The sequence below is a fragment of the Pezoporus occidentalis genome, unplaced genomic scaffold (genome assembly GCF_034315485.1).
Source record: "Pezoporus occidentalis ecotype Australia unplaced genomic scaffold, CSIRO_AGI_Poc_V1 ctg161, whole genome shotgun sequence".
NCBI lineage: Eukaryota > Metazoa > Chordata > Aves > Psittaciformes > Psittacidae > Pezoporus > Pezoporus occidentalis.
Genome location: NW_026913437.1, coordinates 819,735 through 834,983, shown reverse-complemented (window position 1 = coordinate 834,983; position 15,249 = coordinate 819,735). Strand labels below are relative to the sequence as shown.

Genomic DNA, 15,249 nt, shown 5'->3' with positions numbered 1-15,249 from the left:
GGCGCTGGCACAGGGTGCCCAGAGAAGCTGTGGCTGCCCCATCCCTGGCGGTGCCTGCGGCTCTATGCTGCTGCTCCCGCTCTTTGCTTCCAAGCAATCTCGTGGTGATTGAGCCCAGCCACAAAGAGAGCCCACCATGGGGTTTGCCGGGGAGAGCAGCGCCGCGCAGCACCAGGGCAGCCTGCGGGCACCCGTGTGTATTCGCTGTGCTTCCTTTCCCAGCCCTGATTTGCTATGCAGCAACCACTCCCAGGCACCGAGGAGGGCAGCTTGCTGCAAGGCAATGCGGGTAACAGCACAAGCTCTACAAGAAACTACTGAAGAGCCTGGCTCTGGTGCTCTCCAGAGCACAGTAGCTCATTTTTAATACCCCAGTTGCACTCGGTTGGCACAGCTCTATAAAGGGCACTCTGCGATGTTTAATTCAAACAGGTCACTGCGAAGACACGAGAAAGCCATTTCTGCAAGCCTCATGGATGCATCCAGCCGAAGGAGCGCTGATGCCTCCAAAGCCATTTCTAGCTAGGGAGCTGCACCTCACTACATCTGTGTAGCAGCACAAAGCACAGGAGTGGTATTGCTGTCCGCAAGTTGTTCCAGGCATGACCCATTCCCGGTGCACCCACACATCCCCACAGCGACAGCCAGAAGTGTTGGGAGCTCACCTGGAACGCAGCGGTCCCGCAACAGGGTCTCCAATGGCCAAGCTCTGTCCTCAGGAACGCCGTCAGGGAGTCAAACCAACCACCCCTCCCTAAGGCTCTCCATGAGCCATGTGCAGCTCTTCCCTAGGTTGTTCCCCAAGGGAAAGCCCACAGACCCCAAGCACCGCCCTGCAGAAACCTGGGTGGGAGTTGGGAAGCGTCCGCTCTGCTGCTCGTGCAGCTCTGGCTGTTACAAGACTGGAAGCAGCAGCAGCTCCTCAGCAGGGAATTAAAGGCCCTGATGATGAAAACCTTTGCTAAGCTTCCTCAGGGAGTATTCTACGGCCGAAGGCTTCATCTGAGGAAGCTGCCAAGGTGAATCTGCAAGGCTGAATCTTAGTGGAAAGGATGGAATTCCAAGGAATTACACTGCTGGTTTTCATGACAGATGCGGTTTCCCTCTTGCCTCGAGACAATCGGCTCTGGTTGAGAAAGCCTTGATTACACCTATGCAAAGAAACATCCTCCAGGTACCGCCGGGGCACGGGTCAAACCCATCTCCCCATATGGATCTTGACGCCCAGTTTGTGAGCCTGTTTTCCTCCCATGCAGCCTCTCTTCCCCTACTCCCTTCTCTTCCCTTCACTCTTTCTCAACACACAAGGCAGGGGCCATAGGCGCTGGTTGTCCCACGCTGCCTTTGGGAATTCTCCACCACCTCCAGCTGGCTCCAGCCGCGCTCCGGGAGCCGCCTCCTCCCTTTTCCAACGTCACCTTTCCTAAAATCCAGTGTATTTCTTCCCGTCTTCCCATAGCAGCCACGCTGCTGCTCATTACACAGCCATTAGGAATCTGCTTAAAGGAGAAAGGATGAACCCCAAGCTGAGGATTAATCAGCCTATCTGCCACTTCCCAAATCAGACGAGTGGCCCTTAAGGGATGTCTCAAACTCCAAACCTATTCTCTCTTTTCTGGCTGGCCAGATCATTTACATCTAATGGCAAGGCAGCTCTTCCAAGGACACCAAACTGCGGATCTGGTGAGCCTGGAGGTGGGGGGAAAGGAAAAGAGGAGCCAGAAACTGCGCAGGAAGCTGATGGTCTGTTTGGTTCACAGTGCAGTCAGCTGGAGAACCATAGAACCACAGAATGGTTTGGGATGGAAAGGACCTTAAGATCATCCTAAGATCATCCAGTTTCAACCCTCTTGCCACAGGCAGGGACTCCTCATGTCAGGCTATGTTGCCCAAATCAATTATAGCCTTTAGTACGCAGCTCAAGAAGCCTCAGTCTGAGCCAGCTACACCGTAGTGCCACAGAGGGGTGGCAGACACGGATGCTGTCATAAATCTCAGCACATTCTTAACTTTGCTCTTTCTTTACTTACCTCTTTGCAGGCCAGCAGCTCAAAGTGATTCTGCAGCACTGCTGCATGTGGAAGCCGGAAGGTGAGTCCAAGCACTGCCCAGCTTTAGCACGGCTTTCCCCATTGTGCCCCCAGGAGGGATGAGCCACAGCTACCACTTGGTCTTCCAAGGCAAGAACCAGTAACCCCACTCCAGCCTTAGCACTGGGAACGGGGTTTGGGGGAAGCCAGGCACTGTTGGGAAGCTGTCGCCGCACTCTCAGACAGAACACCAAGCATGGACACACCACAACCAAGCAAGCAGCAAAGCCTCCTGGAGGTGGACAGTGAGCAGAGTCCTGCAACATGAGGGACTTCCTCCTCAGTCCTTGCAGTCACTGCTGCCATCAGTGTTGCTCAAGACGTTCTGGAAGGACTTGTAGAGAACCCCAGCTTTGAAAGAGAGCTCCAGAGGCAAGTGAGTTAATTCCGTACTAAATGCAGTTTCCATGGAGAACAACAAACTTCATCCCCTACAATCTTGTAATTGAACTGTCTCATCGCTGCCAGCCAAGCTACCATAAGCTCAATGCTGCCCTCAGCAGAGCCAGGAAACTACTACAGGTAGGATCTGACCTTTGAATTGAACGCTGCTGCTGATTTACAGCTGAGTCTTTGCTCCTCGCAGCTGCATTGACCAGGCAGAGATAAAAAGCCCCAAAAGCCAGGTTATTTCCCTTTCAGAGAGCACAGAGCACCTCACCTCTGCACATAGCCTGCCTCCAGCTACGTGTGCAGCACACCGTACATCACCTCCTCCAGCTGCCAAGGAAGTGACTCCCAAACTGAAGCACCCACCAGCAAACCAAGCACCAGGATTGCTGGCTTCTCAGCAGGGGTAACTCCAACAGGCTGACACGGACGGGTTTAGAACCCGTATCTCATTTTAATGAAGACCAGACACTTCCACCTAGCTCCCAGCTGTAATTACAGCCAAGCCCATTAGCGCAGATAACAGCTCCACCGAGGCGCGGTCACCCTCCACCCATGCCGGTATCTGCTGCACTTCCTCCTCGGGCTGTCCTGCTGCAGGCGGTTCATACCCAGCACCGCCCGTGTCAGTGCCACCCCATCATCATCATCACCATCACCATCTGTGTCACCTCCTGTACCTGTCACCCGTGCGAGGTGGGAGCCCGCTCCAGTCGCTGCTCTCTATAGCCATGCTGCCAGACACTTGTCCTCTGCCTGCATGGGGGAGTGGCGCGCTGGGGAGGCTTCTGCAGGGGCTCTGCACTGCTACAGGAGGAGCTGCTAAACCAGAGAAAAAGATGATTATGAAGCTCCCCGAAACAGCCAGCCTGGATTTAGACTGCATTGAGAGGGCAGAAGCTCTTCCCTGTGAGGGTGCTGAGGCGCTGGCACAGGGTGCCCAGGGAAGCTGTGGCTGCCCCGTCCCTGGCAGGGGTTGGAACTGAATGAGCTTTAAGGTCCCTTCAACAGAACCCAGTCTGGGATTCTATGGTTCTATGGCTGGCAGCATCACAGCAAGATCCCATCATCACTGTGGCTCAACCCTGTTACAACAGGCTCCTGCCTCCCACCACCCACAGAGACTTGTTTCCATAAAGGCCTCATCACCCTGGCCTGTGAAGAGAGGGACCATCACTGCTCTGAACAGGCTCCCAGAGTAACAATGTAAAGCCCAGCACCTGCTCCCCTCCTCTCTACTCAGAGCACCTGAGACCGTGAGCTTTGCACCCAGCCTGGGCACAGCTGCACACCCCGTTTCCTGCAGTGGAAGCAGTCACTCATGACAATTCAGATGTGGTTACTCTGCTTTGAATAACCAGTACCCCCAAAACACCTTGCTTTGTGAGTTCAGCCCCTTGGGAAGGATGGAACACAGAGCAGTGAGCCCAGCTTGGTAATACAGGTATCTATTTTATTAAAAAAGTTACAAACAGGTGGACTGTAGGGTTGTCTTACAAAATGACAAGAATGAATCTACTGGAAAAATCCTTTTTTACAAAGCATTATAGGTAATTGTTCTGGTTTTGCACTTGTTATTCCAGATTTCACCTATCACTGATAAAGATACAGTACATTAGATAGATGATGGTAGGTTACATTTGTCTTTGTAGAGCCCTACTGCAGTGATTTGAACAACTCCTAAACAGATGCCATAGTAAAGACAATACATATTGCATTTATTATTAGCCTCTTACTCTAATAAGCAACTTCACATGCAATCTATTGAGGAAGCCTAAAATAACTTTTGGTCCCTTTTTCCCCCCAAAGTGTGCTGAAGAAACCATCTCTTGTTTTCCCAGTCCTGTCACTCTAAACTAGTTCAAGTTTTAAAGTCCTTTTTTTAATTCTTTTTCCATTTTTTTTGTGCTGAGGTCCATGACAATGAACACTGGTTTGATAACTACCCATAGGAATGAACCACTGCTTCATAGCAACCAACTCCTTCCCCCTTAGACAAAACTAAGATCTTGATGCATTACTTTTATTTCCTAGTACTTCCTTACAACCTACAAAAAAGATCAACGAGCATCACTTCAACAAAAGAAACCTACTGTGAAGACAAGGTTTGGTTTAATTCTGGTATTAAAGTGCAAACCTAAGCATTAGCCTCAGCCTCTCCATCAGGTTTGTACAACAGGGGAAAAAAGAATAATTCAAGTAACCCCACAGGAAAACTAAAAGCGGGTGTTTCGCTACCCAAGCAGGAAACCTGCTGTTCCCTCCTCCTCCTCCTCTGCTCAGGATCCCAATTCAACACTGAACGTAGACTCAGAACCTTTATTTCTGCTACCACTGGCAAGTCAGCCTGCATTATTAGCAATAAAACACATTAGTGTGAGATACTGTACCGGTCAGCTTTTACTGTTTGAAATGCCATCATCCACAACACAATTGGTGAGTTTCCAACTGCCTGACCTCATCTATCCATCACTGCTTTTGTTGGAGCTTTTCTCCAAGTTCTTTAGCTATTACAGGGAGAGAATGGACATTTCTAGAAGCATGTTCAAATGACTAAAGCTGGGCTCCTAAAAACCTAGGACTTTGGTGCAGTAGGTGAGCTGCAGTTATTATACTTCTGCAAAACAAAAAGTACACATTTGAAACCACTGCTAGAAAACAGCTCTCATGTATGCAACATGTTAAACTGAACAAAAGAATCCCATCTGGTCTTTGTACATGTTCATTCTGCTCTTTACACCTGTGTTATTGTTAAAATCTTCAAGTATTCAGAGAATATGTTGCTCAGGTAAACAATAAGGAAGGCAATGGCTGTTTAAAGCACGCTCGCAGTTAGTATCACTGAAACCTGGTGCTTTTCCCCTTCTCACACCAACTTGTCTCTAATGTTAAACTGGTTTCTTGGGAAATCAAACCAAACCAAACCAACTAAAAAAGCAATCTGTGACAGTGCAAGAAAAACTTTAACAAATATTGCTTTAAAATATTATTCAGAAAGACAAATATTAGGAACTATAAAATGTAAAGTGATCTTATTTGCATTAGATTTACATGTGCAGAGGTCTAGTAGATGTCTCGATGTGCCAGGCAAAGCTGAGCTGACCAACCAGGCATAAAGCCCATCCTGAAGGATACATTATCCCTTTTCCAAGGCATAAAGAAGCTATTTGTAAACAAGCAAGTTTAGAAACTCAGCCGAAGGAAAAGTGTGCTGCCGTTTTTCAATGCTACAATTGTCATTTTTGATTAAATGAGTTCAGGAAACCCATGACTGCAAGAAAAGAAACATCAGCCGGAGACTTTACCTCCCAAGCCAAGCAATCCCTACTGTCAAATCGGACCAGACACTGTGCCCCAGCTGCATTCACCGAGGAAAGGGATACTACATCCATACAACAGAGGTGCCTTCAGTATCTCCTCCTGACACTGTCACACGTAAACAAAAAGTCTCAAAGAATGACCCAGTACACTGTAGAAGAAAACTTTGCCAACAGAATAAGCACTGATGCGAGGTAATATACAGAAGTAACCATTTGTTTAAGGCTCAATTTATTCTCCATTAAAACTCTCTTCTTTTAAAAGGCATTGAGTAGGTAATACTGAGTTTAAGTATTTAATAAATACAAGTTCAGAAATTGATTAAAGAAATCAATTAAAATATTAAAAATGAACTCTTGCATATTAGCCATTATATGAACTTAGAAAGCTATAAAAGGACTGATAGAGAAAGAACAGATCTTTAAACTTATGGTAAACATGCTAAGCATTCTGATTAAGGTGTGTGGATCCTGCAGGCCACCAACCTTATGCACTTAGATGTATGGCAATGTGCTGTAATAGAGACAGGTTTACCAAGGCTCAGCTCTGCAACCTGGGCTGAAAGTTCTCCAAAGCAGCATCTGTGCAAGTTTCCTCTGAGTTTTATCTGCAATTTAAACAAAATAACTAATGAAAGCCACATTCAACACACATTCAAAGTGAACCCAGCTTCTCCCACAGTGCAGAAGCTCTGGTTTGCCACAGAGCTTCCAAAGCACTGCTTTACACAGCAGCATTCTTGAGGTTCTCCTCCTCTAACTCCAGTAACTTAAGAGGCAAGCAGGTTAACAACGTACTGCTATGAACTTTGTAACTGCTGCCCCTGTGGGATATTAAATTGCTTCTAAAGATATGAAAGAGGTAGGAGGCACTACAGCACCCAGCAACATGAAGCAATGGCAGAAGTTCTAGAAGCAGGTAGATGAGCCAAACTAATTCAGTATCAGCATCTGAGTTCTCAGCATTCAGGTCTTCTAAATTACTACTAAACCACCACATGTACACAGCCTCAGCAGGGACACACCGTGTGCCACTGTTCTCCATCAAGCACCCAAATGTAAGTGGTGTGACCAACCCACTGTATTTCTGACAACTTGCTTGCACTTCACAAGATTTATCTGCAATGGTACCCTGAAAGCCTGAGTTGAAGCTCGAAGTCTGTAGAAACCTGCCCTTCATGTGCACATGCCAGGACTTCAGTGCAGCTCCAACCTTGGCTTTTCAGGGGTTTTGGTGACTCTTCTCTACTCCTGAGTAATTTCTTCATAGGAGTCATGTCCTTAGAAATCACCAACCAGCATCAGTCTTTCACCCCAGTGTTAAAGTATTCCCAACCCTATTAGTATCTCTACAGAAAACCTTTAACACACCAGCACTGTAAGAGGTGCTGCATTTTAAAGAGGAGTTAAAACATGAAACACTAATACTGACAGTTCAAGAGAAATCCTACAGCAAGGAAGAGAGCAGCCCCTGGAAACCTCACACCTCCGACTGCAGCAATCACACGACAGCAGACCACTGCAGAAGCAAGAAAGGGGAGGGGGGGACAGGATGCAAGAACAATGCATGTCTCTAAAAGGAACTATGGCTTATCCTGATGATGTGGCTTTGGTCCATCTTTCATTTCACCTAAAGCAGCTGACTGAACAGCAATTTCAGCACATGCTACTCATACTGTGGAAGAACCTACGCAACATCATACCCGACAGATGGGCTGAGGTATCAGCACCAAAGAGAGGTCAGTGGTACCTGACACTGAAACAGCCTTAGATAAAACCAAGTCCATCATATAATTCACCCCCTCCAACTGTTTTCTCCAGAAGAACTGCAGAGACACAGACTGGTTTTATGTACTTGATTCTGAACTAACTAATCCAGACCTAAGACTCCTCCTGGATGCAGACAGGTCACAGAACACAGAGATGATGCTGATGATCATGCTAGGACAGAGCTAGAGTTCAAGCCTGCCTCTGACACACGGGTTTTTTAGACCCCTGGTTCCACTTTCTCAGTTACACTTTACCTGGGAGAGGTCACTGCTGAAGCAGATGTTTGAGAAGCAGCAATTGTTCCCTGGATCACAGATGAGCAGAAGAACTACAAAGCTGATTACAGCTATCACAAGACACCATCAGCAGCAATCCTACACTAGAGCACATCAGATGGGAATTATCAGGCAGCAAAGGCTTATCATAAAGTCAATGAGATCCTACACCTAGTCAAAGAACAAGGACAGAGTGGGAGCCAGGAAGAAGGAAATAGCCCAAAAATGTGAGGTTGAAATGAAAGATGTGGAGCATGAGCCTGCGAGGAGCCAGGGTAACAGAAATCTGAGACATGGTGAGAGCTGGACTGACCAGGAAGCTGTCCAAGGACAGACTTACTTGTTTGGCACAGGTGATGAGACTACACTGGGGAGAAGCAGCCCCTCCTAGAAGCAAGGAAGCATTCTGCTGCTAGAAGCCTGACCTATGAGCTAGGCAGAATGAAAGAGGGGAAATCTGTATTACACAAGCTTAGAGCATCCTCTGTCTCAAGAGGTCACAAAGACTTAAGAATACAGATGTTTCTTCTGAAGGAAGAGCATGCTTAGGAAACTCATCAAATCTAAGCATTAGGTTATGATTCAAGGAATAACACATGGCCCTGCCCCCTGCCTCAATTTCACCTTTATGATTAAACTTTATATTTAATACTAAATCTAGAAGCCTCCCTCAAAGTAACCAAATGTGCAAGTACAAATTTCATGGATAAAAGGCCTGACTGTGTCAGAGTTGAGGACTGCAACCTGCACGGGATGAACCACCAGTAACCCAAGGACTGCCAGAACCTTTGGCATACTTCAAGTCCACACACTCTCATTTGTGAAGCTGCCTTAGAAATAGCTGCAACATCGCATTACTACACAATTCAAGACATTAACCCCGCAGCACTCTTAAAGGAGTGATTTCATTGATTTACTCCTTCCTATATCCCTGAAAGGCTCTGCAGGAGTTCGGGATTAGTGGACAAGGAAAGACTTTGTGGTTTAACCTGCTCCAATACAAGCAGTGTGCTCACTTTCAGCAAGAAAAGCTGGAACTTACACACACCGCTTAGGTGGAGACAGCAGCCCTTTTTAATTTCACAGAACCGCAGATAAAACCATCACGTATTATCTTGAGTCTGACAGTGCCTGGGTCAGGAGTATCTAGAATTTTACATTCACAAAGCACTTGATACCTATCTCAAAGACAAGCTTTGAGTCTGCGCTCAAGATTAAAGAGGATACATGGTCCAAAGCTTCCAGTAATAACCTATTTTCTCTCTGGTCACTCAGATGCAGAAAGCTCCTTGGACTCAAGCAAGTTCCTAACGTGGCAGTTGGAGCCTGAGCCTCAAGGACAGCAGCACTCACGAGTGGCAGTGCCTTTTCATGTCCTCCCTCATCCCTGCACTTGCCTTCAGAGAACACACCGAGCTGCTTGCCAAGACAGGCCCAGCAGACCCCTGAAGGTCTGATGGACCAGCTGGCTGCAGAGCGTACCAGTGATGTAGAAGAGCCCTTTTCAGTAACATGGATTCAAGCCAGTGGTGAAACCAGACTTAAAACCACCATACAGAGACAGAACAAGAGCAGTGGGATGCCCAGAACCACCCTGCACAGGAGTGACAGTTCTGCTGTGTGCAGAAGGAACAGATCCAGCCACACTATCGGGTGAAAGAGGTACTGAGAAAGACCACCACATGCGTGAGGGGCCAAGAGCAGCTACCCTTGGGAAGAAGGATGAAACCAAAGCAATACCCGAGACAGGGGAAGCTGCAGAGGCCCCTCCGAGTGCTGCACTCTTGCCACACCTCTCATGAGTCACAGGAAGGAGCTGTGCAGTGAGAAGCCATTTTATAGCATGTTCTCTGCTCTGGGGATTTTAGATGAAGAGCACTTTGCACAAGTCCTTGCCTACTTCATGTGGGCTCCAGGCCACTCCTCACAGCTCAGGGTGGATCTCTCTTAAACTTATCCCACTGATAAGGCAGAAACGTGCTCCAAGTACATTCGGTTTCTGTACAATTTACTTCTTATTCTTTAAATAAGTTCAAAGTCTTTTCAGCAAACCTACTGGGAAAGGTGATCACAACAATAATCCCACTGAACTCCAAGGTAATTCCCATTACTTGAAATAATTCAGGTACCAACTACAACCAATGAAGAAACCCACTGTAACGTCACAGACCATTAGGGATAACATAACGTCAAACACACTGACAGTCAAATAGGTGCAATGAGATCACACACTTTGTTTTACTGTACAATTCCTGCAGGTAAATGTAGCGTTCCCTGACTAACCCTGATGAAGTAGCACAAGAATCTGCTTGATTCGAGTCATCACGTGCAACTGAATGCACAAGCTTCCACCTCTTTTGGAGGAAGGCTCCTTCCAGTTTAGACTGCTTAACTTCAGACTCCCTGGCACACTGTATCTGCTTACTCAGACAGCATGGTTATGCACCTCAGGTAGTTATGACTGTTCCACCAACCTGCTCTGTATGGCCATGATTGAGGTTTTTCTTGATTTCTCTCACTGGACGATGCAAGTTGTACAACACTGATCTTGTTTCTCAGGCAGGGAGGCATAGTTCATTTGCCTGACGATCTCAGCAAACAGTTCATCCACCATCGTTTTGCTCTTGGCTGAAGTCTCCATGAAGGGGCAGCCCCACTCCTGAGCCAGGGCTCTGCCTTCTGCAGATAACACCTCCCTCTCCGACTCCAGATCCACTTTATTCCCCACTAGGATCAGAGGAACTTTCTCATATCTCTTCACCCGGACAATCTGGTCCCTCATCGGCTTGATGTCCTGGTCAAACAACCCAGCTGGTTAGTAAGTGCCAGTAACCACATGGAATTGCTCTAGAGCCACCACAGAAGCATGTTTTGACAACTCTCCCATGCAACTGAAGATTCAGAACACATCAGGGCCATCTTAAATTCAGATTCATGAGGATCTAGAGCACAGAGAAGGTTAACACCCACCTTTAATAAAAGAAGGGGTTTAGTTTTATATAAATGCATGCACACTTTATAAAGTGTATCTGTCTATATAAGCAGAAACTGCACTGAGAGCAATTCTCAGCTCATCTAGAGGAAGATGGAGCAGAGCTGCTTTCAGCTGTCTGAAGAAGTGGTCTCCAGCCCAACAACCTGCACCACTCACAGCAGATGCCATTACACAGTCGTTTAGGAAGCTCGTGTTTAGTCTACAGCTGGAGAAAGCTGGTGGTCATTTACATAAAGCCTTCTCATTCTTGCAATGCTTAGAATAATTCATTGTGAACACAGTTAATCACATGTAAGCAACCAAATTAGATGCTGTAAAGAGATTTTATTACCTAGAGATGCATTTATTCAAGTCTGAGCTAACACTGGGAGTTCACACTTGAAAGGCTGAGTCAACCTCCTCTGCCCCCTGAGTGGTGGAAGTTACTATCAGTACTAAGTTCTACAAGTTCTTGCATGGCTCCAAACCAAAGCAACTTAAACACCTGAAGTTACCACTGTGTGAAAGAACTACAGAAAGGGGTTTGCACCTTCAGGCTTCAGGGTACACATGCTATGGACAGACAAGAATAACTCAATATTAACAGGGTGGATTACTAACTTCCTTGAATAATGGGGACTCGCTGGTCCCAAATAAAGGGAAAACAAGGGCAGAAGCATCCCAATGTCACTGCTGTTGTTTTGTATAGAAATAAGTCTCCAGCGAGTTCAAGGCCTCTGCTAAGATAAAGTGGAGTCTCCAGCAAACACAAACACACTGCTTCAGTAGGGGGGGTTTGCTAAGCAGCTGGAATACACCCAACTCTTCAACAGAAGGCAAAGCAGTGGCTGCAAATCCCTGTGCTGCATCTAGCGCTGCTAAACCCACTGACTGCCCACAAACGAAGCCCCATCTCGAGAGGCAGTTGAGATATTTCCACTTTGCGAGTCGTGATAGTAGAAATGAAATCTGGACCCACAAATCCTCACATATGGCTCGCTTCTCCTCTCCAATACTCCACCTACGCTGGGAAAGCATCGAGCTTATATTAGACACACATATTTTGGGAGAGGGGGCGGAAAATAGCAGCTTATTTAAAAGCTCCCAATTGCAGCACAGAAACTCTGCAAGACCCCGTGCAGAAACGTTCCTGTTGGGAAGGAGGAGAAGGGGGAAAGGGGAAGTCTCTATTTTAATACCAAGGGATTTCTTCATGGTAGGGGATTGCCAAAAGCTTCTGGTGGGGAAGCGGGAGCGGCTCATTGTGCTGCAGCCCCGGTGGGGGATTTAACAATGGTGCCACCCCGGGAAGGCCCTGCAAAGCCAAGAGCCCTGCAGCAGGAAGCGGGGCTGCTGAACGCGGGGCATCCCCACTTGTGCCCCTCCAGCGAGAGGGCGCTTACACGTGGCCAACCCCAACACTTCCTCCTCGCCCCAGCGCCGGCCCTGGGGCAGGAACGGCCGCGTCCGCAGGGCGGACAGCTGGGGCCAGCCCCCCGCGGCCGGGCGCGGTTACCTGGAAGGACTGCTGGTTGACCAGGCTGTAGACGAGGATGAATCCTTGTCCGTTCTTGATGTAGAGATCGCGCATGGAGGCGAACTGCTCGGTGCCCGCCGTGTCCAGGATCTCCAGCACCGACGGGGACGAGTCCACCTCAATCTCCTTGCGGTAGAAGTCCTCGATGGTGGGGTCGTACTTCTCGATGAAGGTCCCGGTGACGAACTGCACGGTCAGGGCGGACTTCCCCACCCCGCCGCTGCCCAGCACCACCACCTTGTACTCCCGCATCGGGCCCCGCGGCCGCTCCCCCGCCAGGCCCGGGCCTAGGGCAGGCGGCAGCGCGGCCCTCGCATAGCCCCGGCCCGCCTCAGGAGAAGGGCGAGGCCCCGCTGCTCCCTCGCCGTCCTGAGGGGGAACAGAAACCGCGGTTATTGCTCGGCCTGCCCCGGCCGGGCCCCGCCGCCCCGCTCCTCCCCGCCCCGCTCCGCTCCTCACCGCCGCTCCTCTCAGTCCATCCCGCCGCGCCTCGGCCGCGGGGCCCGCCCGGAACGGCCCGGTGCCCCGGGAGGCCCCGTGGGGTGAGGTGAGCGCAAGCCCCCGCGGCCCGTCCTGCCCCGCTCCGCCGCTGCCGTGGGACGAGCTGCTCCGGGCTCCGCGGTTCCCCCGGGCTCCCTCCGCCCAGGCCCGGCGGTGACCCCGCAGCCCCGGCGCTTCCCAGCGATGGTTCCCGTTAGGAGGAAACGGGAGGGAACAAAGGGCGGGTGTCTGCCTAAACAGCACAGAACCGCGGCCCGGTTTGTGCTGGAAGGGACCTCAAAGCTCCTCCAGCTCCAACCCCTGCCACGGGCAGGGACCCCTTCCACTGGAGCAGCTTGCTCCAAGCCCCTGTGTCCAACCTGCCCTTGAACACTGCCAGGGATGGGGCAGAGTCCTTTGGTCGCTCAGACCTGAGCCCGTCACTGCTTACCTAAACCTCAGTTAGGCGAACCTGAGCCCCTGCTCTCTGTAAGCAATGAGCCCTCTGCCGCTGCCGCTGCCGTTGCCTCGGAGATGGACCTGTCAAGTGAATTGCTGCGTGAGCAGGGATGGTGAATCACGGAGTGAGGTGAGCGTTAAGACAGGCTGCCTCCTACTTCAACCCATTATAAGTCATGAGTAGATGCAAGGTGCCTGAAGCACCCAGGCTCAGACGTGAGCAGAGCTTCCCATCTAGATTTAACCGTGACACGATCAGTGACAGTGACAAAGGGGGCGGGAGGAAAGGGGCACGGGAGGATGAGGGTGACAATAATGGGATTACACGGTCACTTAGCTCCATTGTGTGCCTGCCTTTGGAGCGCTGCTGGTCCATTGTGTTTGCCATGGGTGGAGGAATGACTCAGGGAGAGGAAGGGGGCAAAGAGCACAGCGATGGCGCGAGGGGAAGGCAAACAAACAGGGGGTTGAGTTAACTGCGCTGAGACACAGCACAAGCAGCGGGTGCAGGGTTGGGAACCCGGATGCTTTCCCTCCATGTGCATATCAGCGTCGTTCCCTATTGCTGGAGACCCATTTCCCAGCACTTTATCTCTGGCCACACGTGTCTACAGCTGAACAAACCCCCAAAGGCCCATCTCAAAGTGCACCCGACTTCATTGATCACCCTTCAGCTGGGTCCTTCCCTTCGCTGAGCACTGCACAGCTCCTACACGGGGCCACAACCTGGAGCCGCAGCAGGAGCTGGGGATGGAAGAAGCTCGGAAGCTCCGGATGGGAATCGCTGCTCCTGCCATAAATGGCCCAGCACTGAGCCTGGCACCTCCTGCCAGCACCGCCCCGGTGCCGCTCCCTTGTCCCCACCATGAGGTGCAGCCCGGCCCAGGGCAGAGCCTGGCTCATCTCTGCTGCGCTGAGCTCCTGCCAGGCTGAGCTTCAAGGTCCCTTCAGCCCAAACCAGGCTGTGGTTCTGTGCTAAACGAGCATCTGGGCAGGAGCTGGTTACTGCAGAGCAGCTCTGCGCTGTGCACGGGCTCAGCCGCTCCGTGCCATGCCCACAGCAGCAACAATAAAGAACGCTCTTATTAAATGAACCTGCTGAGACACAGCTCCCGCGGGGATGTTCGGGAATGGGCAGGTGGCACGAGCAAGGGCCAGGAATAACCACGACCCCCATCTCATCAGTGCGGGACGTGGATCCTGTGTCCAGCAGGGGGGATGGCCGGCAGAGGAGCATCCCCAAGCTCTGGATGGAGTGAGGAGTTCTGGAGCATCGCCTGCAGATGCCAGTGGGGGACCGCACCCGAGCCAAAGCCTCCCAGCCCAGCCAGGCCTGGGGCTGCCTGGTGCAGGCTGCCCATCGCTGTGTCACCAGTGACCTGCTCCCTGCTGTGATTCCGTGCTCACCCCGGCTATAAAGCAGGCCCTGCTGTGCCAGGAAGCCTGCAGCAGGCTGCTGGGCCTGGTTTCGCCTCAGTTACCATCCAGCTGGGACATCACTTGGGTAAACACAAGCAAAACCGGCTCAAAAGCGAGAGTCCTTTCTCCTTCTCTCCAGTGGTGCTGCCGATCCACCCTTTGTGCCTTAGGGAGTGCTGGGTGGCAGGGCAGGGTTGGGACTGGCTCCCTGGGGCTCTTTGTGTTGAAGAGACCTCAAAGCTCCTCCAGCTCCAACCCCTGCCACGGGCAGGGACCCCTTCCACTAGAGCAGCTTGGTCCAAGCTCCTGTGTCCCACCTGGCCTTGAACACTGCCAGGGATGGGGCTCCCATGCAGCTCCTTCAAGGAGGATTCATCATTCCCATCCTGTAAGTGCAATGACAGCTCTCGATCTCAGCTCCACGTGACACTGAGATGCGTTGTAGGGGCTGGATGTGTTCACCTGGCCCAGGGGCCCAGTCCTGGTGCTGGTTCGGGCACTGTGACCCTCACAGAGACTTCTCCTCTTTGCCACCTTT

The 15,249-nt window shown here is 50.5% G+C and overlaps 1 protein-coding gene across 1 annotated transcript; it reads right to left on the bottom strand.

The window, feature by feature from the left end:
* Positions 1–3,912: 3,912 nt before the first annotated feature.
* On the bottom strand, positions 3,913–12,863 carry RAP2C (RAP2C, member of RAS oncogene family). Its single transcript, XM_062612747.1, has 4 exons — positions 12,813–12,863; positions 12,333–12,722; positions 10,317–10,636; positions 3,913–6,405 (listed from the first exon to the last, which is right to left on the bottom strand). Exons 2-3 carry the CDS (start codon positions 12,603–12,605, stop codon positions 10,358–10,360), a joined length of 552 nt encoding a protein of 183 aa, XP_062468731.1. The 5' UTR covers positions 12,606–12,722; positions 12,813–12,863; the 3' UTR covers positions 3,913–6,405; positions 10,317–10,357.
* Positions 12,864–15,249: the final 2,386 nt, after the last annotated feature.

What these genes read in the sequence shown, in the direction of transcription:
- RAP2C (XM_062612747.1), bottom strand. Translation starts at nt 12,605, where the DNA reads ATGCGGGAGTACAAGGTGGTGGTGCTGGGCAGCGGCGGGGTGGGGAAG. An exon ending in TCAACCAGCAGTCCTTCCAG is followed by an intron (nt 10,637 to 12,332) that starts GTAACCGCGCCC and finishes TTGTTTGACCAG; the next exon opens with GACATCAAGCCGATGAGGGA.